General features: G+C 46.9%; 1 protein-coding gene across 2 annotated transcripts in view; it reads right to left on the reverse strand.

The window, feature by feature from the left end:
- CTNNA2 (catenin alpha 2) overlaps positions 1–25490 on the reverse strand; it is a 944639-nt gene that overhangs the window by 233410 nt on the left and 685739 nt on the right. For both annotated transcript variants that reach the window (XM_074354541.1, XM_074354540.1), the window contains exon 8: positions 494–574. In XM_074354541.1, coding sequence (XP_074210642.1) covers positions 494–574 — 81 coding nt within the window. The remainder of the gene's footprint in view (positions 1–493; positions 575–25490) is intronic.

The raw sequence follows: 25490 nt of genomic DNA on the forward strand, positions 1-25490 counted from the left end.
ATAAGCAACCTTTCCACCTAGATTTATGCCCCCAAGGGGGTACACTGGGTCGGAGACCTTAATGAGCCTGTCAGATTAAGAGCTGCATTTCTCACAAAGCATCAGCATTCTTGTTTATTCATCCATTGCCTTGGGAGTCTATGTAAGAACCAGCAGAAACCAGAGACTGGTTCTTTGCATACCGGGGTCTGAAAAACTGAAAACCAGATGTAGAAGGCAAAGAATTCATCAACTCTCCACCTGGGAAGAGTGTGTCTTGGCAGTGATCGGCTCCCCCAAACCCTGCAGAGGTTACTTCCATCGCCACACCCTTTGCATCTGTCACATCCGTCTGCTCAGCAGACCACCTTCTTGAAGAAAAGCTTCTGCGTACACGTGGATGTCATAAAGAACAGCAACTTGAGCATCAGCCCTAAGACAGTGCCTGAAAGAGGAATGCCCGGAAGCCACCACCAAGTACCATGCACTTAAAATGAAAACAAAAAAACAGTACCTGTCTCCTTAGGTCTCTTGTTTTCTTGGTCATCTTATCAATTGCAATGTTTAGAGGGTCTCCTTTTTCTTTCCTTCCGGTCTATTAAGAAAAGAGAAATAATTTCTGCTTTAGAAAATTCAATATTAGTGACATGACAGTTTAAAAAAAAAATTCAGGAACACACTTGAGTTTTAGAGTTTTCCAGTACACAGCTGACATCATTTGATCTCTAAAGTTGGTTTTCTCTAAAATTAAAAAAAAAATAGAAGCTGATGAACATCAATACATTCTCAAGATGGTTACACGTATGTTCATAGTCAACTCCATGCAAATCTATGTTTTCTTCCCTTCTCCAGATACTCAGAGGTTAAGTAAACACAAGGATGTTTTGTTACTGCCTTCAAATACAAATGTGTGCGCTTGAGATGATAAAAGCTAAATTAAAAAAGAAACTTGAGCTAAATGATCAGAACTCAGAATTTTATACCAACGTATCTCAGGCCTCTGTGTAACTTCTGTATCAAAATCAAAAGAGATGCTTTGTGAGAAAGCATAGTGTTTCTAATCTCTGTTCCGCCGGGCGTTAGAATGCTAAATGTGGTAACAAGGAACCCACAGCCTGAGGTCATGAGGAATGTTTCCCTTATGATGGTAACAAGCAGAAGCAAAGGCAAAAAATAATAATAATCATCTTCTTTGATAAATTATTCACTTGGAAGTTTGACTAGTTTCTGTTTTCCTTTCTTTTCTATTTTTTCCATTGTTGCAGTAACGCAGTTCAAACCAAACCAAACAGAATCTCCGTTATCTTTTTAAAACCACAACAGCAACAAGATTCTCATGGATTAAAAAAACTCAGCCGTAACTTTATGGATGGAATGATCTTCCTTTGAAGAGAAAATTGTTCTCAGCAGGGGAGGGTGGGGCTCAGTGGTAGAGCACACGCTTAGTGTGCATGAGGTCCTGGGTTCAACCCCCAGCACCTCCATTAAGTAAACAGCTAAATAAATACCTAATTACCTCCCTCCAAATTCTTTTTTAAGTAAAAAAATTTAAAAGAAAAGAAAATTGTTTTCAAGAGGTTTGTCAAACCTATTAATCATTTAAACGTTAGTCAAACACCCTCCAGGTTTACATATTTATGGTTCTAGTGGCAGGCTAGTCTCTGTCCCACACTCAGTCTCTGCAAAATCGCGTAGGTCTCTGTAGTAACTGGTGTATGTGATGGAGGCAGGTCCCGGGTCACGCGCGGTGCCTAACAGGAGAGCATGCTTTGAGCATCCACAGAAATGAACATCCAACAAGTTTCTCAATGTTCTCTTCCGTGACAAAATCCTGGCCGCGTGAGGCTTGTACACACACGTCAGGTCTACACAGAGCTAGGTGCAGAGTAGTCGCTCCTTTCCGCAATTTGCTTAATGAATCATTTTTTTCTAAACAAAGGTCTGATGCGTAACCCTGCAGGATTGTCATTAAAAAGCCAAAACCAGGGCATGTGTGTGTATTTTTTCATCTAAAATCCTACAGCCCCCACCACCCTTTTCCACTCCCTAAACTCAAATGCTGACCCCCTCAGATGAACGCTCTGAAGTCTTCTGAGCGCAAAGAGCTTAAAAGAGAGTGACGACCGCTTTACCACCGTGACACATCAGCATGCCACTAGGTCGAGGAAAGAAAAGTGTACGTAGAAAAGCAACGCGCTGCTCTGTCTTTCGAGGGCAGCTGTCGCGCGGCGAGAGTGACGGCGGCGCCCTGGCGCTCCGCGGTCAGGCGTGACACCAGCTCAGCAGCGGGAGCTGTTTTCCCTCCCCTTTGGTCCTCTCCTTGCAAACCGGATGTCTGCCTTCAAAACACGGGCCCTTTTAAGGAGGTCTGGACCCCCATGGCCATTCCGAGATCCGCAGGCTCCTTAAGCCCCATTCCATTTATGAAAATATTTAAAACTTACTTGGAAAGATGGACAATTGTGAGTTTGGTTTCAAGTGTGGCTGTGAGAGGAGAACGGATCACTGAACTATTCAACGTAAAAAATCCAAGATAACGTGAATGCACAAAATGATTAGTACTGAATAAATGCAACGTGTCGGACAGAGGGCTTACTGCATCCTGCCGCAACACATCATTACCACCACTTTACAAATGGGATCCTGAGGAGGAGAGCAGACCTGGGACCAGGAGGAGGGAAGCCAGGCACTCGCCGCAGGTATGAAATGTAAGGGATCATCAGTGACCTCAGGAATCAAGGTAAACAACAGTTGAATGCAACAATGCAACAGTTTCAAAAATCAAAATGAATGCCAAAAAAATCCATGGTGGTGGGTGGTGGGTGTACCTCAATGGTTCAGCACATGCTTAGGGTGCATGAGGTCCTGGGTTCAACCCCAGGAAACCCCATTAAAATACATAAATAAACAAACAATCTATGTGGGACTAATATCAAAATTTTAAATAAAGCTAAGATCTGACAGGGCCAGGATTAGGGTGAGGCCAATGAGGTGTTTCATGCAAGTACATGTCAGACAATACTTTTTTTAATTTTAAACTTTAAAAAATTAGGGGATGGATTTATACTAAAAAAAGAAAAAAGGAATTGTTTACCTAAAAATCAAACTTAACTGGGTGTCCTGTAATTTTATGTGCCAAATCCAGCAACCTTAGCCCCAGGGGTAATAGTGATGCTCAAGATTGTAAATAGGATGGTTATAGACAATTGGGGGAAGGCTCTGTTGTGTCATTCTGTGAATAGGTGGGCAACTTGGGACCCTGAATCCCGTCCGGCATCAGTAACCTGCAACTATGAAGCGCAGGTCCCTGTGGTGTGAGCATCATGCTGGTCACTGGAGGGGACATGCAAAGAGTGAGTCACGTCCTCCCGCTGAAGGAGCTCCTAACCCAGGGAGTGACCCCAACATGAGACCAATAACCCTAACAACGCTGCAGAGAGACCAGCTCCCTCACGGGGCTGAAGGGGTTGCTCAGAAGAGGAAGAAGATGCTGCATTTGGGAATTCAAGTAATCTGACAGGTGGGAGGACTTAGCTGGACCTTAAATCCTGGGTAAAATCTGAACAGGAAAGAGGGAGGGCCAGACGAGAAGCAGCAAGGCGCGTAGTGGGAGGGCGGTGAGCGGAATGAGTCAGCCTTTTCCCCACGATGAGGACAGACAGGCTTGACTGGCTATAGAGACAAGCTCCTTCCACAAGAGCTTCTTTATAGCTGTTGATTACAGCCAACTAGGGTTTGGTCTGCCAGCTCAGAGGATCGCCGATGGCACTAGCCTTCCCCGTCCCTGTGTTGTTGGAACTCTCTCTGTATAATATTTGCAGTCCTGGTTTCTCCAGCTTTCAAGTCTTTGGATGACAGTAATTCAAAACTCTGCAGTTGACGTGGGTGCCATATTTGTTCTCACAGCTTGGAGAGGCTGAAAAGCGGTCAATCAAGGGCAAGAACTGAGGAAACTGGGGCCACCAGCTGAAGTCGTCCATCTACCAGCCCTTTTATTACACTAATTTCTTTAAATAAGATATGGGTGATATTCAAGATCTTGTAGTAGCTCACGGTGAAGAGAATATGAAAACGAATATACGTATATTCATGTAGGACTGAAAAACTCTGCTGTACACCAGACACTGACACAACATTGTAAACTGACTGTAACTCAATTAAAAAAAAGATATGCATGCAGGAATAAAGGCAGTAACCCCCTCGATGCTCAGATTTACACAGCAAATGGGGACTAGCAGGCCACACTCCATGTTTTCCTGCACTCTGCTATGACCCCAGCTAGAAATGCTTTTAAATTATCAACCTAAATTGGACAGGAAGCCAATCACCGAGAAAGACACACACAAAAGAAGACCCCTGCCTCCCAGTGTCAGCCCTTCGTTATCGGGTTCTGCGATCTTGGACCAAGCATTTGCTCATTTTTCACGTCTGAGTGGTCTCATAAGCACAGTGGACAGCGTAAACTATGCCGTGTGTCCTTCACCAGGTTAGCAGACACTCAATCATGGTGTCGATGTTCTGGAAACAGTAAGAGGCATTAACAGCGTTGGAGATAATTAGGAAAGTATTTCTGCTGTGGGGAAAAAAAAGTGAAAGTGTTGCTTTGGAAAACTACACAGAAACTATTTTTAATCACCTGGACCTCTCCTTTGTCCACCCCGGTGGATAGTATACGAAAACTCTGCCAAAAACCAGAATTCCTAGAGGAAGAGTTATTTCTGTTTAAGGAAGGAATATCTGGGGCAGTTCATTTTCAATAACTAGTCTGCGATATTTCAAAGAGATGAAAGAAGGTTCAGAGACTCCAGATGAACGCCTTTACACGGTAGGCTCTTGGATAAATGTGTTAACTAACTAAAGATTTGACCATCGTGAGCCAATTCTAGTTCCCGGGGAATCGATCAGAGGCCTCACCCACCTCGCCCTCCCCGACCCTCCAAGCTCTGGAAACTAAAACTAGCTTAACTTGAGTGAAAGGAGATGTAGGTCTTCCTTTTGACAGCATCACCTAGTAATTAAACAAAAGCGTGTGGTCTTCAGCCAGTCATCCACTTACTCCCTGCCTTTGCTGAACAGAAGGAAACAAAAAGTATCTGTAGGCACCCTCTGCCAGTAACTACCTAACTCTTCCGGCAGTTTCTCTCCACTCCAGACTGACTTATCATCTGTCCAAGGGAGGAGCCAGAGATGGGTGAGAGAGCCCAGGAAATGGGGCAGCAGAAAACCCGTCAAGAACGTGTAACCACGACCAAAGGAAAAAGGACAGGGGAGGGACAGACTGGGAGTTTGGGGTTAACAGACACACGCTACTATATACAAAACAGATAAACAAGGACCTACTGTACAGCACAGGGAACTATATTCAATTTCTTGTTATAACCTATAATGCAAAGGAATCTGAAAATATATCTACCTATATGTATGTATAAGTATATATGAATCGCTCTACTGTACACCTGCAACTAACATTGTAAATCAACTACACTTTGATTAAAAAAAAAACTGAAAATGTAATAAAGAATCCAAAGTGAAAAAAAAAAAAAAGAGCTGGAATTGGCTGTCAGGAAGAGTTTTCTTATCTCTAAAATGTGGAGAAAAGCTTGCTTTGTGGGATGACTGTGGACATTAAAAGAGATAAGATCTGGAACGTGTAACTCAATGCCTGACCCAGCCGAGGGGACTCAATCAATTTCCTCTCCTTCCTCCCTCCTCACTCCCCTCAAAGATGAGAAGGGCAAGGTCCAGAGAGATGCCATCACTGATTCTGGTCACGTGGCTAACCTGTATCTGACCACGGCCCCTGGACCTTCAGCCCAAGACCCTGTTCATTCCATGTCTAAACCGTCTCCCATCTCGGAAGTTCTAGGATTCAGTGATTTTATGGCATTGCTTTTCAAAGGCTATCAAAAAAATAAAAAAATCTCCGTTGGAGGTGTACCCGCTCTATCACATGTTGTCTGTGGACCCTGCATGCCCTTCTCGGCTGGCTCCCCACTCGCCTTCTTTATCTTTACCTGCAGCGAACGAGTCTGCAATCGAGATAGCCATTTAATAAATACCGTTATTAAAAAAAAAAAAAAATGGCAGGCGGGGGAGCAAGCCCTCACATCGCTTCAGGCGGCTTTCCTAGCTGCCATCTGTTGTGCTAGGGAGGTGCATGTTTATGAAACTTTATTTGTTTTAGTCTTTGGGCTTTATTTTACAAAACACATGTGGGGTGGATCTGCAGCTTGAATTGAGGAGAGGGAAGGGAAGGGAATGAATTTCCTGATTTGGCTCTTTATAAGGGAGCCTTCATTCTCCCATCCTCTGGCTCTAAATTCAAGGCCAGTCTGCCAAAGTATCAGATGCTGTCAAGGAGACTTCCATTGTTTCAGTTTAATCCTACACAACAACGACTGGGGCTGGTAAATGAAATTTTGATTTTTCACAATCACTCTTCAGGAAAAAGACAATATTTTAGTTCTTTTTTTTTTTTTTTAATACTACCCTTTGTCCTTTAGGGAAATAAAAATCCCCTCTACTTATCCAAAGAGGGCATTCCTTGTCCTTCTTTCTCTCTCTCTCTCTTTTTTTTTTTAACCACCAAATGTCCATCACCCCTTCTGAAACACTGAAGAGGTATGCGACACATTTATATTATATGCTGAATATTTCACACCCCTCTAAGTTATAAAACAAAAAAGTAAGGAAGGGTAATTTTGAAATTTATGAAGTTGACTGAATATTTGTTCAAAGGCCCTTCCTCACTGCAGCCCCTCATCCCACCCTAAACACAGAAAGAGGTCACTCACGGGGGCTCTGAGAACATACATCTCAGGGCGTCCATCAGACGCGTGGTTTCAGGTTCGTTTCAGGGCACAGCCTCAGGATGTGGGAAACGGCTGTGCGGTCTGCTCTTTTCCTTTCCCTCAACCGTACCTGCACACTGGACTGAATGGATGAGAAATCTTCAAAATACTGTACAGCAGGGACACTAACATATTGAATGTGGGGGGAGCTCATCAAATGCCCCGTCTTCAAATTGTTGTCATTTGAAAGAGATGGAAGTCAAAATCATCAGGACGGCAGAGAGCAATCAAGTGACATGCACTCTATTTCCAACACATTTTCCTGTCATTTAAACCTATGATCTAGACCACAGGAGGGAGGAGAAGAAAATTATCTATTAATCTGGCAGTCACCCTACCATATTTGGAGGGTGGCCCATCTACCCTCAAACGCTGCGTACAGAAATCATATTCTTATTACAAATAGCACCATTATTTAGAGAATCTTGAACACTTCATAATGCCTTTATATTATGTGTAAATCACACTCTTGAGAATGTGAGCTTTTCTAAATATTTCCTTTTCGCTCACTAGGGACATTTCTCTTAGAGAAGAAATGGGCAATGTCTCTTTAGAATGGATGAAAGTTTAGCACTGGCCACAAATCAAACCCACGATCAGGCTAGTCTGACCACGTAAACGCCCAGCTTTCCTGGACTCCGCGATGGGGCTGGGAGGATAAAGGTAGAAGGGGAGAAACAGATGGTAAACTGTTAGGGCAAAAAGGTATCTGACCCTTCTCTGCCAGACCTCACCAATGCTCAATGAGAAAGCCATCAATAGGAAAGGTCAGGACATCAGAATGGCCTTACCTGTGAAACCTCCAGACCCCACCTCCCAGCACAGCAATGCTCGTCTGCACATCCAGCGATGCAGGAATAAGGCCAGACTCAGGGAGGTCAGGGCACATCACTGTGTGTTTTCATCCTCCCAACAACCCTTCACGTTCTTTTGGTAAATCCTCTAATTGTTCCTTCTGACTCTCAACCAAGGAATTCCGGCCCAGGGGATGAACTCATGATAACAGTCAAACCAGTGAGATTCAGCTGTAAGGGTGTAGGTGGAATTCTTGTGAAGGAGGCATGTTTTTTCCCCACTAGGATTGATAAACTGGGAGCAGATACACCTTGAGTTACTAAAGGAGTCTTTGTAAATAGATGTCACAGAAGGAAGGTTTAGCTGGGAGGCTGGGGAGGCGGGTAGTTGCAGGGAGAGAGACAGATTGAAGACTAATTTAGGGGCAGAAAAGAGATGAGGATCTAAGGAAAGAAGACGGAAGGAAAGGGAAAGGAAGGGAAGAGAAGGAAAGGGAAGTCGCTTTTGGAATCAAATCAAAATAGTTCCTAATTTCCATTATACACTATATCTGGATACAATTCCGTGAGGGTACCATGTTTGTTTCACTTACCATTATATCCTGGCAGCTTGGAGCTTTGCCTGCCACATAATAATGGGCACTCAATAAATTTCATTATGTCAATGAGTGAGACACATTGGTTCCTGAATCCACCTCTGCCTAAATCCATTGGTATCTATCAGTGGATTTTCCAGTGTCACGAGTTAACAAATTCTCCCATGTTTACTGATGTTGGATTTCTGTCACTTACAACCAAAAATGTCTGACGAAATTAGAGACCTTAAACTACCAGACCAAAAAGAGTTGAAGGCAGCACGGCAAAGAGGGAGGACCCAGCACAACAGACAGAGTGCAGAGCACTGCGGGGGCTCAGGCCTTTGTTTCCCCCACAGGGCCGTCCCAGCGCTAATCACTGCCCGAGCTCTAAGGCCTATATCCCGTATTTCTCCCCTGAATCCAGTTATTCACTAAACTTGAGACTCTGTCTGTCAAAATGTCTCTGGGATTCTGGCTTTTCCACAAACCCCTCTGCCGTGACCCCCGGCCACCCCAGCGCAGACCTCCAGCATCGCACCACTGCTCCCGAAAAGCCCACCTCTGTAACCTGAGAGCCAAAGTGAGGCTGGGAGGCAGGGTTTGGGGGAAATCAGAAAAGAGCAGCTTTACTGCTTTGCCCGGCAACGGGGAGTCACGGGGGGTCATGACTCAGAGACTGTGACTCCCCCTTGGGGTTGCTGTCCTGAGGTTTTATAGAAAAACCGAACGGAACAGAAAGGCGACAACAATCAGGGCATTTTCCTTTCTGGGATGCTATAAACTTAAATCTTGATGAATCCGCCTGCTGTCAAGGAGAAGCTCCAGAGGGTCTGTTCATTCTTCTGAGGCTGTCAGCCCGTGACCACCTTCCTGGAGCACAGCTCCGGGGTTAAGGGATAAGCTCTTCTGGGTGAAGAATGTCTAGCGAGTGGGGAGGGTCATGGAAAGGTTGGGGGCTGTTTAGCGCAAAAGAGCAAGTGAAGCAGAGGTGGGGGTTTGTCAGAGAAAAGGGGAAAACAAGGTGCAAGAATTTTAAGTCAGAATGAATCAGGAAACAGCTTCAGCATCAGGGAAGCCATTTAGTTAGTTTCCTGCTCTTCCGCCATCCTTTGTTGATCTCCCTCCCTCATCCTCCTCCCCGTGGACAGTCAAGACCACACATTCACTTCCTTGGCTCAACACTCACCGGTTCCCATTTAGTTCTTACTGCATCCCGACTTCCGACGACACTCTGGAGCCGGTATTTTTAAGACCTCACGACTGGATCTCCCTCTTGTAATTGCCCACGTCTCTAACCAGCCTGTTCCTTCTCAAGGACCCGCACACTTCCTGCCTTGTGCTGGTGCCTGGCTGAAAGGGTCATCCTCCCTTCAACCATCTGCCTAACCAGGTTCTACCCCTTCAAGGAGCAGCTCAAAAATCTCCCTCCAAGGAGTGTTTCTGGACTGATCAAGCCCTTGAAGACCTTCTCCTCTGACCTGATTGAGATCCTTCGATTAGGTCCTGTGCCAAATAAATAATGCAGATGTTAACAACAGACCATCCTGCATTATTCACCACGTTTTCACGTTGCTGCAGAGTAGAACCCACGTTTTTGTGGGTGGCAGATGCTATGATTTCCTCCTGGCGGACTTGGCATGAAATTCCTAGGAAGTGCTCCAGAAATACCTGTTGATGGATAGAAGAACAGGCAGTCCACGTAGGCACCTGGGGACAGGAGGGAGGCATGAAGGGGATAAATGATTTGGAAAATGTGAGGTCCTAAAAATAAATTTCACCTACTTCACAGTTTGCTGATCAAAGCCATAGGAAGCGGTTGGCACCTGTGTGATGTTACAATTCTTGCTCCTTGATTTACTTTATCAACACAGGTGTAGTTCGCGGTGATTATCTGTCAGGCAACCCTGCCTGGAAGACAGCATTCATCAGAGCTCCCCTTCCCCAGCTCCCAAGTTTGGGTGATTGCTGGGAGCCAGGGTTAATTAACCACACATTCCTTTGAAGCCTGTGAGGGACCATGAACTGAGCAAACTGCTAAAAATGCCATTTTATCTTTACAGTTGAGATGAAAGTAGCCAAGGCGAAGTGCAAATTTCCATTGATTTTATACGCACACACAAACACATACACACCCACACTGCAAAGACGATTTAAATTTCAGCGAAATTTAAACTTCCATTTCAAACTGCATATTCCCCAAACCACTCAGTTACAGTTAAAGGTATCAACATTTAAAGGATCCCCAGGGTCTGGCATTTTCCACCATCTCATAAAGAGGTCAGTAACTGGGTCTACGTTGCTAAGAGTTCACCGAAATCCGAAAACACTCAGGAGAGGGTTACCTCGGTTTATGGAAAGTCTGCCTGGGTGGGGACCCCAGGCCTTGGCCTTCCTGTGCCCCATCTGCCCTTAGACCAGGGGCCAGTTCATCTTGTGATTCCTTCATCCCAGCTTCCTGCCCTCCCGGTTCACAGCAACCACCCTCCCCGAGTACCTGCGGCCTCTGAATCATGCATTTGTTGCCTGTTTGCATTCAGGCCACAATTAGGTGTCGTGCAAGTCTCTTGCTTTGCTAACTGAATTTCAGGTGTCGCACTCTCAAGCTAAAAACACAGATGTACAGGATGCACGATTACAACCCTGTATTGTTCGGAAATTTGTCGTGATTCTATGTCCCTTCTTCCCAATTAGAAGTACAGAAGCTTAAGGACAGTGTATTGGTCAGCTCAGGATGACATAATCCAATACTGCAGACTGGGTGGCTTAGACAAAATGAATTTAGTTTCTTGCCATTCTGGAGGCTAGACGGCCAAGGTCAAGGTCCAGTGGGGTTGGTTTCTGGCCAGAGCTCTCCCCCTGGCTCACAGATACGGTGGAGAGAGAGAGCAAGCAAGCTCCCGAGTGTCCCTCCCCGAAGGGCACTGATCGCCTTGTGAGGGCCCCACTCTCATCACTTCCTAACCCTAACTCCCTGCAAAGGGCCCGTCTCCAGAAGCCATCCCACCGGGGGTGAGGGCTTTGACAGGCGGACTCTGAGGGACCCAGCAGTCCACACAGACGGGAGGGCGTCAGCCAGTTACACTGCCTTGAAGCTGAAGCTTCTTGCACAGTTCCCTGCACGGACTAGGTACCATGCAAGTTAGAAATAGGCAACGAGACGTACGTACGGATATGTATGGAATGAGAATAAACACGGTAATTTCTGGCTGTTTGACACAATTCCATGCCGTGGGTCTTTGGGGACAAGGATGCTGTGTGCAGAGGTGAAGAGGAGCCGCGGCCTCGGCAACGGTGGAGTCAAAGCGTTGCGCGCTCTCTTTCTACACTCATTCAGCATCTCAGCTGAGCAAGACGATGGAAATCACAGCCTTCGACCGCACTCAGAGGATTAACACGGACACGCACTTGGGAGGAGAAACATAGAAATAGGACAACACTTTCACCAAATTTTTCCTTCAACACAGTGAGAGGCGGGGTTAGATAAGCTGGAGGACACTGGAGACCAGAAAGGACTGGGTTTGGTGAAACGGCAGAGCCCTGACTGGGACCAGGAGGTCACCCCAGAGAGCACCTGCGACTCTTCTGTTTGCCGACCTGACAGCAGAAGGAAATGAAGGCGTTTCCTCGGCATCACTGGGAAGAGGCCCAGGGGACCCTAAAGAGATTTCCCCACCCTCTTCAGAACCTAGACTTTTTTTTTTTCCCAGCCAAATCAAATCTGGCCTCTCTTGGTCCTTGCAAAGCCTCCAAGGACCGCCTCTGCCCATCTTCTCAGCACCACCACCACCCAGTCTATACCACGACCCTTTCTCCTTCCTCTCACGCTCCTCCGCCGAAGGCCAGCGCTGTCTGGAAAGCAACCCCTCACGGGTGTTGGGCCGGGGACGTGGGTGAGAAAAGAATTTACCAAAGACAAAGAAAAGTTTAAGAGACAAAGAGAAGTTTAAGAGATGCGCCACTACAGGCAGCAACGGGCCACACTGACCAGAGGTGCCTGCGTGAGCAGCGAGGGTGAGCATCCTTTGGGGAAGGGGCAGGCGGACACGGGGGGCCGTGTGACCAGCTCGTGCCCAAGTTTTGACTGGCCGCAGGCATCACCAAGGGAGCCCATGAAAACTTCATGAGGCAAACAGCAGTTTTGTACCATAAGAGTTAAAAACTAAACTAAGGAGAAAGCAGGCCGAAACCCTAGAACACGTCCCACATCGTCCCAGATACTCCTCACGACGTGGCTCCCGTCCACACCATCTGCTGCGCTAATTTGTCAAGAATTACAAGGTTCTTAAAATGACACCTCGCTCCCCGCAGCGCGCGCCGCGTCTGCGAAGCGGGGGCTGGGAACGCGCCGCGCACGGCCCGCCAGGCGCCGGGGTCGCTCTCCTCCGGCGCCGGGACCCCACGGGACCCCACCGGGAAGCTCGCGAGGTCCGCCTGGAGCTCCACGAAGCGCATCGCGCTCTCTCCAGACCAGCGGCCGGAAAACAGAAACCGAAAGGACATACACGCAGCCAAAACCCTTGCCTGGCCTGTAACCCTAGCGTCTCGTGCGTTCTCAGCTGTGTGCGCACCGCGCGCTTCCCCGGTTCCTCGTGACAATGCGAAGTCCTCGCCCGTAGGGTAAGGCGGGTGAAGAGTCAAAACCTAGAACGTCTTGGGTGAGATTTAACCTCCGTCCCAGGCCCCTGACCTCCTCGGAGCCCTGGCGTGGCGGCCGAGAGGGTTTCCCAGTTGCTCGTCCCTGCCTGCTCGCAGAGCCAGGGGCGCTGCATTTTGCTCCCACGCACATGCCCCCGACACTGCAGGGCTGTGGCTGTGGTGACAGGCTGCCGATGGGGGCTTTCAGGTGAACTGAGTCCCGGGGGGGTGGCCGGCGAAATGATGCTAAACGGTGGCTGGAAGTGAGCAGGTACCTAGGAGAGCCTTCGGCTCAATGAGTCCAGGCTGGAAACTGGCAATGTGAGGTAATTGTTACAAATGAAGAGCCCTGGGTCCCTCGACCGAGAAATTCCATTCCGTAGCTCTGGAGTAAGTTGGAATTTTTTTTTAGCCTGATTCTCTTTTAAATTATTGTTATTGTTCTTATTGAGGTATAGTTAGCTTACAATGTGGTGTTAATTTCTGCTGTACAGCACAGTGATTCAGCTACACATATATATTTATATTCCTTTTCCTATTCTTCTTCATTATAGGCCATTACAAGATATTGACTATAGTTCCCTGTGCTAGACAGGACGACCTTGCTGTTTATCTATTTTACATATGGTAGTGAGTATCTGCAAATCCCAAGCTCTCAGGAAATCTGCATTTTTAATAAGCATTTTCAAAATTACAGACAAGCTCTGGAAATACAAATTTGATTTTGTTAATCAAAATCTTTCCAATTAAATACCCAAGATCCTGCGCTTTCAGATTTCCACGAAATTCTGTGGATCAGCCTAACTTTGGGACAAGTTTTGCAACAATTTACTGGTGGTAAACCTGAAGTAGGATCAAGGATTCTCAGTTAAGGCAAATCTGCTTAATTCCCAATGAATTAGCCACTCTGTTTGAAAAACATAGGCTTCTAAACCAGTCCACTGAATTCAAAGAGGAAAGTTGTACCGCTTGAGAAATCGCACAACACAGAAGAGACGCAGCCTGCTAGGTCATTTCAGAAAAAGTCCCTGCACAAAGGGGAAGAGAGTTAAACCAGCTTCCCCTCTTTTCCTGCCATCGTCACATCTACATGGAGACAGCAAAATACGGCTGCTAGGTACAAGGGACGCGGAAATAAAGGAGGCTGCTGATCTTACTAAAGCACAGAGAGCTTTACAAATTTGCAAGTACACACACACACACACACACACACACACACACACACACACACACTCGCCCTATGTCCCACAGTCAGATTTGGCTGTAGCTGCCCCCTGACTTCCAAGCTTTCATGAAAATGAAACGAAAAGAAAAGAAGGAAAAAGAAAAATGACTCTAGACTTCCCCCGCTAAAATACTAAGAAAATTGAGAAAGACTTTAGGTATATGATCTGCTTACCGGCCGTTCATCTGTTTCTCCCATTAGACTGTAAACTTCATGGGCCTGTTACCAAAGGCAAGCTCATGGGCCCAATGCACCGAGAGGCCAAAGAAACCAAAACAGAATGTGGAGCAGAGAAAGGCTTATGGCAGGGCCGAGCAAGGAGGACGGGGTGGCTCGTGCCCAAGAAAACCCCGAACTCTGTGAAGGGTTCAGCAAAGCGTATTTAAAGGCCAGGTCAGGGAGGGGGCGTCTCAGGGTGTGTGATCAGCTCGTGCACAGTCCTCTGACTGGCTGATGTCGAGGGAACAGGGAGGTCAACACCCTAGAAGGTCTGGGGGCCACGCACTCTCCATCATCAAGTAGTTAATGTCTTCCCTTTGGTGGTGGGTTTTAGCATCTGAAAAACTCAGGAAATATGTACGAGATACTATTATCTGGGTGCTTCAGAGAGGCTGCCGCAGAGGACCTGGAGGAGGGGTCTGTCCCTGGAAGGCCTCCCAGGGTCCTGCTTGGTTATAGGATTAGTAATTCCGTCTGTCTGGTTTACTTGTACAAGTGCTTTGCCAAGTCCAGGACCCGGCACACAGGTTGTCAATGAAGCAATGACATAAACTGACTGTCATTCTGGAAAATAGAAAACTGATCTCTAAACGGGACACAAAGTAGCCTAGAAACCTCTGCGGAGTGTTTGGAGGAGGGAGACCAGAGTTAAAAAGTGAACTCAGGTCCCACGGGAAACCCAGCGATCTGGAATTTGGGATTAGAAGATATACATATCCACAGCACTAAACGAAAAACAGAGGGGGGGGTGTGGAAATCAAATGACACAGGAGAGGCAAAAAAAAAGATAAAGGAAGAAGAAAAACAAAATGTTTACATAGCTGAGTCCTTACCCCAGAGCTTGGGGACCACACAGTGCGTTGGATCCAAAGCAGGACCCGCGGAAGGAACAGAATAACGCGCCAGGGGCCCCGTTACTATTATGCAGGCACTGTTACTGACGTGGACGTAGTCAAAGAAGTCAGGGACAGGGCTCAGAAGAGGGGGTCCAATCTGGAGTGAAGCAGCACCAAGTCTGACTTGGGGGTGAGTCACCGGTTACGGCTTCTCCAGTCCTGCTCATCCCTGCGCAGAAGGCAGACTGGTGCTCAACTCACAGCGGCCGGGGTGGTCTGCCCCGCCCCCCCACCTCCGTGCAAACAAGCACAGGCTGGGCCCACCACCCCGGGCTGGGCACCCAGCTGTCCCCTCTCTTCCTCCCTGTGCAGAAAGCTCCTTGGGCCCCCGAGCGTCCTGGAAGGGCTTTCCACCGGAGCCCTCTCTCCAGGGCCATCCCGACCCTTTCCTGGCCTTCTTTCCCTTGAGATTAATAAGACCTGCTAAGTGGAAAAGAAGGAGCAAACAAAGGGAAGAACTAACAAGGTGATCAGCATGAAAGACAATATAAATCAGCCTGACTTTGGCTTCTTAAACTCAGTGATTCCAGGAGTAACACCCGTGGGCACTGGAGAGCAGGTGGAGAGAAGGCTTCCATCTGTGGTGGCTGGAGCCGGGGTGGACTCTGCGTGCTGCAGATCACACCAGCCCGGGCGACCTGTGATCTCTGGTGCCCCGGGCTCGGCCACCACATCTGACTTCAAACAACAGATCACTCTGTCAAAAAAACAAGTATTTCCTGAGGACCTATTTGATGTTGAGCCCTGTATAGGTGTGATATGAGCTGAATTATGTCCCCGACCTCCAACCAAAAACGAAGAAGAAAGGAAGAAGAAGAAAGAAGAAGAAGAAGAAGGAGAAGAAGAAGGAGAAGAAGAAGGAGAAGAAGAAGAGGAGGAGGAGGAGGAGGAAGAGGAGGAAGAGGAAGAAGAAAGAAGAGGAAGAGGAAGAGGAAGAAGAAGAAGAAATTCTTACGTTTGTAACCGAGCAGGACCCTGGGGGGCCTTCCAGGGTCAGGACCCCCCCCCCCCCGTGTCCTCCGCTGCACCTTGTCTCTGAAGCATCCAGATAATACTATCTCATGCATGTTTCCTGAGTGTTTCAGATGCTAAACCACCACCAAAGGGAAGACATTAACTACTTAATGATGGAGAGCGTGTGGCCCCCAGACCTTCTGGCGCCTGGGGGTTAAGAATGTTGACCACCCTGTTCCCTCCACATCAACAAATCAGAGATTGTGCTCCAGCTGATCCCATCCCCTGCGGCCCCCTCCCTCACCTGCCCATTAAATACGCTTTGCTGAAGCCCTTGGAGGACTTCAGGGTTTTCTTGGGCACAAGCCACCCCATCTTCCTTGCTCAGCCCTGCAATAAACCTTTCTCTGCTGCAAACTCTGACGTTTGGGTTTGTTTGGCCTCCGTGTCCTGTGGGCACATGAACTGCCTTCGGTGGCATGTTGCGGTCCTGACCCTCTAGTACCTCAGAAGGGGACGGTATTTTGAGAGGATCTTTGAAGAGAGAATTAAGGTTAAGTGAGGTCATTAGAGTGAGCCCTAATGCAAACGATCGGCGTCTTTAAAGAAGAGATTAGAATGCAGAAAAACACAGGGAAGAGGATGAGGGAGAAGCCAGAGAGAAAGGCCTCGGAGGAGGATTAATAAAATGGCCACACTTAGGCTAACAGATTGCTTCTTCTTCTGCTCGCCCTGAAAAGGGTCAACTGAGCTGACTGCCCAGTTGCTACTCACAGGTCCAGGTTCACTGTTAAAACTAAAGCTATTGCTCTTACTGTTTCTACTGTGAACAAAAAATACTGCAAAGCACATCAGTAAACAGAGAGCGCTGGAGCCATCATGCCATCAGCGGCTGCCCCTCCCCCCCGGGAAGACCAGCCCGCAGCCCGGCCTCTGCAGCCCCTCACCACGGTGCCCCCTGAGGGGACTCAGAACAAGAAAGGACAGGACTCTGGCCCTAGGCAGCTCGGTGCTGGTCAAAGGAATGGATTCAGTGAGCCCAAATGTTTGCTTCCTCCCATACGAAGAAAAGCGCTAAATTCTTTAACTTGAGATGCCTGGTGTTCTTTAGATAACAAGTAACCTTTTAATGTTCCAACTCCCTGGTCTGTGTTGTAAAGCTCCTGTGTATCCCAGCCCCTCCCCTGCCTCTTGGGAGCAGCCCCTCAGAGCGATCTGAGGGGCTGTCATCCCGGCTCGAAGGGGTTCGGGTCTTCAGAATTGTCCACCGAATAAGACGCAACTCTCAACTTGCAGGCTGTGCATTTATTCCAGCCGACAGTACTTTATTCCAGGAATCAAAAGCTACAATCATGCTTGGTCTCTGAGTCGATCTCCAGGGAGAAGGTCTCAGAACCGTAACCTTACACGGTAAGCTAAGTACCAGGAAGGCCACGCCTTGAGAGCTCAGGAGACAAAGAGATGAAAAAAGTGACCACCACTGGCCTCTATATAATGGGTCGCCTGGGGCATCATGACGTCATTCTGGGTCTTCTGATCAGAAGATGATTCTGTTGATTGTTTTCAACGCCTTTTTGTCTGAGCTCTGGCTGTAGAACCACCCCACCCCATCCCCAAGGGGGGCTCACAGTTTGGAAGGCACTCGCCTGCTGTGAGTCCACTTTGCCCGGTGAAGCAATAAAGCTGCCTCTTTTCTTCTAAGCTCCGAGACCTTGTCTCTGGGTTATTTGGCTCATTGGGGACGCCAATCTTTCAGCCACAGGGCCTCAGGACAAACCCACCCTGCAGACACCTTGATCTCAGACGTCTAGTCTCCAGAACTGTGAGACAATAAATTTCCACTGTTCAAATCCCAGTCTGACGTCCTCTGCAATGGCGGCCCCAGCAAACAGACACAAGGAGCCACAGAAAACAGCGAAGTAATAACTTGTTGAGGGTTTTGACTTCCTATGAAAATAATTACTGCCTCAGGCTAACAGAAAGTCCAAGGGAGCTGAGCTGAGGGCCGAAGGGAAGATGTGACTATGCCCAGAAACCCTAACCGATTTCTCAGAACGCGCTTCCGTCTTCACAGCACAAGGCTGATCCCCATCAGTTCGTCTGATGAAGGAAAGAGCCTTGTCTCACCCAACAGCTGGAAAACGGGCTTCCGTCTCAGAGCAGAACTCTTGCTCTGAACATCAGCAGGGCTTTCTCAGCTTTTTTTTTTTCCCCCAAGCTCCTCTAAGTGTTGCTGGTGGATGCAACTGGTGCTCCAGGTTCTCGTCCCGCCGTCCCAGAAAGAATTCAGAGACAAGACACTGTGGTTAACAAAGTAAAGTGGGGATTTATTAAGGGGTGGACAGGACACTCTCAAGGGGAGAGCAGGCAGGCTCAGGGGAGCGGCTGCCCTGAGTTTCTTTGGCAAGTTGGTTACATAGGGTGTAAAAATGAATGGGTGGAATATTCACTGGGGAGGGACGGGTTTGAGTTCATATTCCCTGATTATCATCCCAGCTCCACCTTCCTGGAGGGAGGAGGGATTTTGTCCTTATTTAGTCTGGATCAGAAGTGTCCTGGCGTAGGTGCATGATGGGTACTTCTACTCTGCAAGGCTGATTTTATTGAAATAATGAGCAAAAGGTTACATTCGGACACCAGAAACTCCTGCCTTTTCCCACCTTTCTTTGTTGGTCTCCAAGCCACTCATCACCCCAAAAGGTGTGACTACTTATCAGTCCAGAGGTTCCTGCTTTTCCTTCTCTGCCCAGGGACCCCTGGTGCTCACACGATGTGTGGTTTCCTGCATTTGGCCTGTGCCCTGCCTTTCTGCCCAATTCCTGCCATTTGGTCTGCATTCCCCCTCTCTCTGCTCAGATCTAGCTGTCTGCCTGCTCTGACAGAAGAGTCCTGCAGCTCTTGTTAAAAACTGGCAGCGATCAGATGCAAAAATAGAGCAAAAGAGAGAGAAACAACCCAAGTCAGGCCATCTTCCTGGTGGGCCCTTGCCCATTTCCATTTTACAAAACAGCCAATCTAGTCTCATGCTCTCGCAGTTCATTCAGATAAAAAGGTAACTTTGTCCTCGAAATGAGAGCTCGCAGGTGCTCTTGATTAAGAAGCCTAAATAAAATATTTAAGTAGCTGTATGATGCCTATTCCTTTATTGCTAACCTTTTTTTTTTTTTGCGGGCGTCCCTCTCAGTGTTCCAGTTTAACGTAGTGAGGACTTCAAGCAGGCCACCGACTAAAAGGAGGGAGGGAACTTTCAGGCCGATGCAGTGCCTCCACCAGTTAACATCGCGATGCACATGGCGGCCACAGGCCCGGGCGCGGGCACACAGCGGCCGTGCTCACTGCCTCCAGAGCTACAGTCCAGAGGACGGCTCCCTACCCAAAGCGCTGTCTTCATCGAGGGCCAGTGCATTCTAGCTGCGAAGTCTGCCCTGTGCTTTGTAGGGGACCTCGCGGTGTCGACGGGGGTAAATGCGCAGCCTAAAAGTTGAGAGTTATGTTTTATTTGGCGGGAGGACTTGAGCCGAATGACGGCCTCTCAGATGGCCCTGAGGGACTGCTCCCAAAAGGTAGGGGAAGGGCTGGGATATACAGGAGCTTTGCAGCAAAGACCAGGGAGTTGGAACAATAAAAGATGACCTGTTATCTAGAGAAAACCAGGCATCTCAAGTTAAAGACTTCAGCACTTTTCTATGTATCAGAGGGAGCAAACATTTGGGCTCGTTGAATCCATTCCTTTGACAAGCACCGAGCTGTCTAGGGCCAGTGTCCTGTCCTTTCTCGTTCTGAGTCCCCTCAGGGGGCACCACTGTGAGTGGCTGCAGAGGCCGGGCTGCGGGCTGGTCTTCCCTGGGGGGTGGGGCAGCCGCTGATGGCGTGATGGCTTCAGCGCTGTTTGCTGATGCGCTTTGCAGTATTTTTCGTTCACAGCAGCAACCTTGGCCTCTACCAGCTAGATGCCAGTGGTGACACCTCCTTCAGCTGTGACAACCAGAAACATCCCCAGACACTGGCACCCTGGACAAGGGGGAGGAAACGGCCCCCACTGAGTACTACCGGCCCACGGAGTAAGAGGGGTCACTCTATAAGCCGTTACCGTGCAAAGAAGGGAAGTGCTTTGGTCCAGACGCAGTGCACGTGACGGGACCCAAATACACCGAGGGGCGGTGGTAAAAAGAAAAACAAACGAAACTGCTTTCTCAACGAAGAGATATAAAACAAAGGCACACTATAATTACTTACTCGGTTTCTACTCTGTGTTAAACACTAGACTTTGCTTGCTTATTTATTCTTTACAGAAGGCCCTTATGTGGACCCCTTTACAGACGTGCTCAAAGACACTTAGAAATAAGTTTGTTCAGTGTTTCGAGAGCAGGATAGGAGTTTCAGGGTCTGACCTGGGATGTAAACTCAAGTCTGGCTAATTCTTAATTTTTTCTTTGCTATATTAAAAAAAATTTTTTTTAATTGAAGTATAGTCGATCTGCAAAGTTGTGTTAATTTCTGGTGTACAGCATAGTGATTCATTTATACACATATATATTCCTTTTCATATTCTTTTTCATTAAAGGCCATTATAAGATATTAAATTTAGCTCCCTGTACTCTACAGTAGGACCCTGTTGTTTATCTGTTCTATATATAGTAGTGTGTATCCCAATTTATCCCCCCCACCCACTAATTCTTTTTTTTTTTGCTTTTTTTATTGAAATATAATTGATTTACAGTGTTGTACTAGTTTCAAGTCTACAGCAAAGTGATTCATTTATACATATAGAGAGAGAGACAGATATAGATTCTTTTTCAAATTCTTTTCCATCATAGATTATTGCAAAATATTGAATCTCGTTCCCCGTGCTCTACAGCAGGTCCTTGTTGTTTATATATTTTATGTACAGTAGTGTGTATATGTTAATCCCAAACTCCTAACTTATCCTCCTCTCCCCCCACCTCCAGGTCTGGCTAATCCTTTAGGAATGGAGACATTTGAAGAAAGAGAAAATTTCGCTCCATGAGGGCTAACGTACTCAGAGATTAAGAGAACAGCAATAACAAAACACAACTCATATTTGGGACTCACAGTTGGAGACGCTAAGTAAACGCACCACTGAAACAATTTAACTTGGAACCTGGTTTAGAGCAGTGCATAGGGGTTCTACCGGAGAGGCTCTGGGATTCTGCAGCGTCCGTCCTGCCATCATGAGTCTGCAGGCTGGCCTGGCCTCCAGGGCTGCCCCTTCACCTACCTGCCAACTCACTGCCATCCGTAGAACGAGGCAGCTCACCTCACGATTCACAGCAAGTGTGATGGTACCTTCCAGTTTGCTTCCACTGTCCCAGCATAATTCATAAAAACGTCTCCCTTTACTCTCCAAAGTGCCCCAATTTGGATGACAAGTTTTACAACCCCCTTATTAGTAGTCCCGTTATGTCCTGAGCTGAAAAGTTACCAGGCCAGCTACTCTATGTCATTTTATACCATCAGATTCGCTGTGTGAAAACCCAAGGCATTATCTGCTTGTGATATTTAGTAATGCACGCGTTACTGCCAAAAATCTCATGTCAACCTAACACTTATAAGATAATGTCCAAGAAGGTCCTGGCCAATTTGACCTCACTTTGGCTCTCCAATCTTATCTCCTACTCCCAACACAACCTCACGTATTAGTCAATGTTCCTGGAACCAACCATGCGTTCATGCCTCTGGGCTCTCCCACGTGGCATTCTCAATGCCTATATTCCTTCCAACATTCTGTTCGGTGACATTGATCACCGCGATAAGCCTCGCAACACCCTCCCCTGTGCTCTTCACTTGCCAATTGAAGACGCCCCTCAAATGTCATCTCCTCTAAAGAACCCCTGATGCCCTCAGACATCAGCTGCTCGTGTCTGCATGTGCTCACACTGCACTTCACCGTCCTTCTACTAATGGTTCTTTCCAACCTAAAGTTGTGGGTTTGTGCGTCTGTGCCACTCATACTACAAGAAAGTAACCCTTATCTCTGTATCGTGACTGCTTGCGCTCCCTGGTACTCAGTTGATACTTGATAGGTATTTGCTGATGAATGACCACCACCGATGACTGCTGAAATCAGAACTGGCCACATTTTGGATGAGCAATAGGAATTTACTGAGTGCCTATCACATTCCTTTTGCTTTGTAATCCGCACAAGTCAGGGACTGCAAGGCACAGTGAGAAGTCAGGTTATCTGCATCTTATTTCTCATGTTGCTTCTTTGTCCTTCTGGGAGACCAAGCAGGTCCATGAACTGTGTTAGATCCCAGCCTTCTTATCTCTAAAGCAAGATGTCAAGACTAGATAATTTCTAAGTTTCTTTTTTCCCCTCCAACTGTAAGTCATCCTTGTTTAAGGTAACATACCAGCCTTCTGACTAATTGTCAGTGAATCAGCATTGACTGAACCTTAGCATGGATATATTTCTTTCTCAACATTTCTACAAATAGTTTTTTAAATTGCAAGATAGTATGTTAGTTAAATATTTTGAACAGGTCAAATAAAGTAAAATAGGAAAGAGTCCCTTATGCTCCAAACACACACACGCACACAAAATCCTTCCTGCACATAAATTATTGGTAATAATATTCTGCTAGTTCTCCTACCATCGCTCTCTGTTCTGGAGTTGATACATCAGTATCTATCTGTTGATTGATCGATCGATCGATCGAAGTTCCCAATTCTTGCCCCCAGCTCTGGCAAGCCATCAGGCAGTCACCAATTCAAAACAGGCTGCTAAGGAGAGTTAGTGAAACTTGGAAAATGCCCCTAAATTTGGAGTTTGCTGTCCCCAGAGGAGAATCTGACATCACCCAAACCATCTGGATCATGGAAGTGCCTTAAAAAAACAAATCCTTGCCTGAAATAGGCCGTCACGCTGATCGATACTTTCAGAAGCCCTTTTTTTGTTTTTGTTTACTTTTTACCCCCAAATTAGCCTGCTTGCTAAATTGACACAAAGTGGTTTAAAAAGTAGGATCTGTGTACAGTGTTGTAAATTCTCCAATCTTAGCACATTCATATGAAAATTTATAGAAAGAAGACGACACGATGGGAGATTAGAAGTACAGTGTGATACAGCTCCTGCTCTCTGAGTACACCCTGTTACTACTACTGATTTATAATCAAACTAACAGAAACATGGGGAGTGTCTCACAGGTTATGAAATCCTTTTCTGTGCATTATTTCAGTTGAATCCTGGGAACAACCTGTAACAAATCTCTTTGCAGATGCTAAAGGTCCAAAAGGGTACAGATCATGCAGACAGGGCATGGGACATTCAGGATTTAAATAAAAATATACGCCTGTGACATTGATATGGCCCCTGAGGTTCAAACTCTAAAATGATACTGAGTGAAGTCTGCCCACAGGAATATGGCTTTCCATGAAGTGTCAAGTCTTTAGAAGTCAACTTTGCATGAATTTATGCGGTAACCTGGAATTCAAGTTATGATGATGACAGTCTGAGTAAACTGATAAATACCTTGGAACTCAACTGCTAAAAGTCACGTTTAAACACAATCCCATCTCAACAAGTTGGTGGGAAACCCAGTAGAGCAGATGCTACAATTTCCTACATCCTACTCAGCTGAAGGATGAAAAAACTCAGAGAAGAGAATATTATTCCCGTTTGGTTGAAGGGTCTGATTGATGCTGCATCTTTACCTCTTTGTGAAAAAGCCCTGTATCATTCCAGCACCCCAAAACCTTTTTCACAGCTCCCCAAGTGGGAGATGAAAGTGAAAAAAAAATGCCGTTGATCATAATGCTGGCTCTTACCAAGCGTTAAGCTGTTTGTAAACAGATGAATGCTCAGATGATTTTTCCAGTTTGCATCTAGATATTGGTCAGAGTGTAGTTGCTGGCAAAGAAAATGTAATAAAGTTTTAAAAATCTTAAAATAATAATAAAAAAAAAGTGCTGCCATTAAATGTGTGTCTGCTACGGTCCAGGTGACTCGCATAGCTGACCTCTCACTTCCACAATAATCCTGAACCAAGGTACCTTCTAGCTCCTTTTTGCTGCATACGTGGACATTTCAGAGGCTGTGTGAAATTTGCCTCTGTTCCTGAGACTGGTCAGTGGAAGCTCTGACACCCAGGTAAGCCTGTGGATTCCCCGGTCCACCAGGGTTTCATGCTCTTGCCCTGAGACACAAGCAAGCCAAAGACTGGGAGAAGAAAGGACTTATTATTATTTGCAGCAAGTAAGGAGAATGCCGGAGATCTTACCCAAAGCGGCGTCTCCCTGAACAGCTAATGTGGGGAAAGTTTAAGCTAAAGGTATAATGCATACTCATGAAGGGGCCTGGGTGGTGGACAGAGTCCAAGCTTTCATTGACTGAAGTCACAGGGGTCAGAAAAAGTCAACATCATCAGCCCTCAGGTTCCAGGTGACCTGGTGGCTGAGCACTTCAGGCCCATCTTTACCACTGACACAGAACTGGGAGACTTTACCACTGACACATCATCTTTGATCTTGTTACTCCTCTTGCCTGATAGCAGTCATGTGTTCTTTTGTTCCCTTAAGATCATTAATTACTGAGACCTGTTCAAGGCAAGTGCTGGGGCCAGGCTTAGATCACCAAACGGTGTAAGCCAAAAATGGCTTCTCTTATGTCAAGAAAGTCATGGCTGGTTCCTTCTTCTCCAGGGATGCCCTACCCTAGCTGCTTACAGAGGGACAAAGAAGGAGACTTGAAGAGGTGTTTTTAAAGGCCGATCCACCCTTAGGTAATCCCACGTAATGCTAGTGGTTCCATCACTACCACCAGGGTTGAGAGTCACCCTCAGTGTAGGCTGGTCCTCAATGTCTAGATCTACAAATGTCCAAAGGTGGCTGCAGTTACCATGCCTAGGATTCACCTCCAAAATTCTCTAATGTGTTTGTGAAATACTTCATAACACTGCCCCCTGCACACATCCATCATAACCACACTGTTTTTTGTTTCTTAATTACAATGAAAGAATGAAGTCACTGAGTGCCACTTAAAGAAACCTGCATAACTTGATTCAACCCTGCTTCTCCAACATCTATGGACCTGCAAAAACACCTTTCCACCATCAGACGCCTTCACATCTCGAGGAACAGCCGTTCAGAGGAGCCCACGAGGAAGCCATCCCCGAGCAGGCTGTTCTCTGTGACCCTTCTGACTCAGGCCTTCCACTGCCTGGGAGGTGAGGCCAGAACAGGGAAGTCTCCGGGCCTCCCCTGCAGGGCTAACAGTCTTCCCTGCAGTGGGGTATCTGCTTGGGATGTGAAGTGCTCTGTACAAAAATGCCACACTCTAATCCTGTCACCTTTCAGATCAATGAGGTAAGTGACAGCAATTCAAGTTCCCTGTCAGCTTA

Source organism: Camelus bactrianus, chromosome 28, assembly GCF_048773025.1.
Source record: "Camelus bactrianus isolate YW-2024 breed Bactrian camel chromosome 28, ASM4877302v1, whole genome shotgun sequence".
In the NCBI taxonomy this organism is placed as follows: Eukaryota; Metazoa; Chordata; class Mammalia; order Artiodactyla; family Camelidae; genus Camelus; species Camelus bactrianus.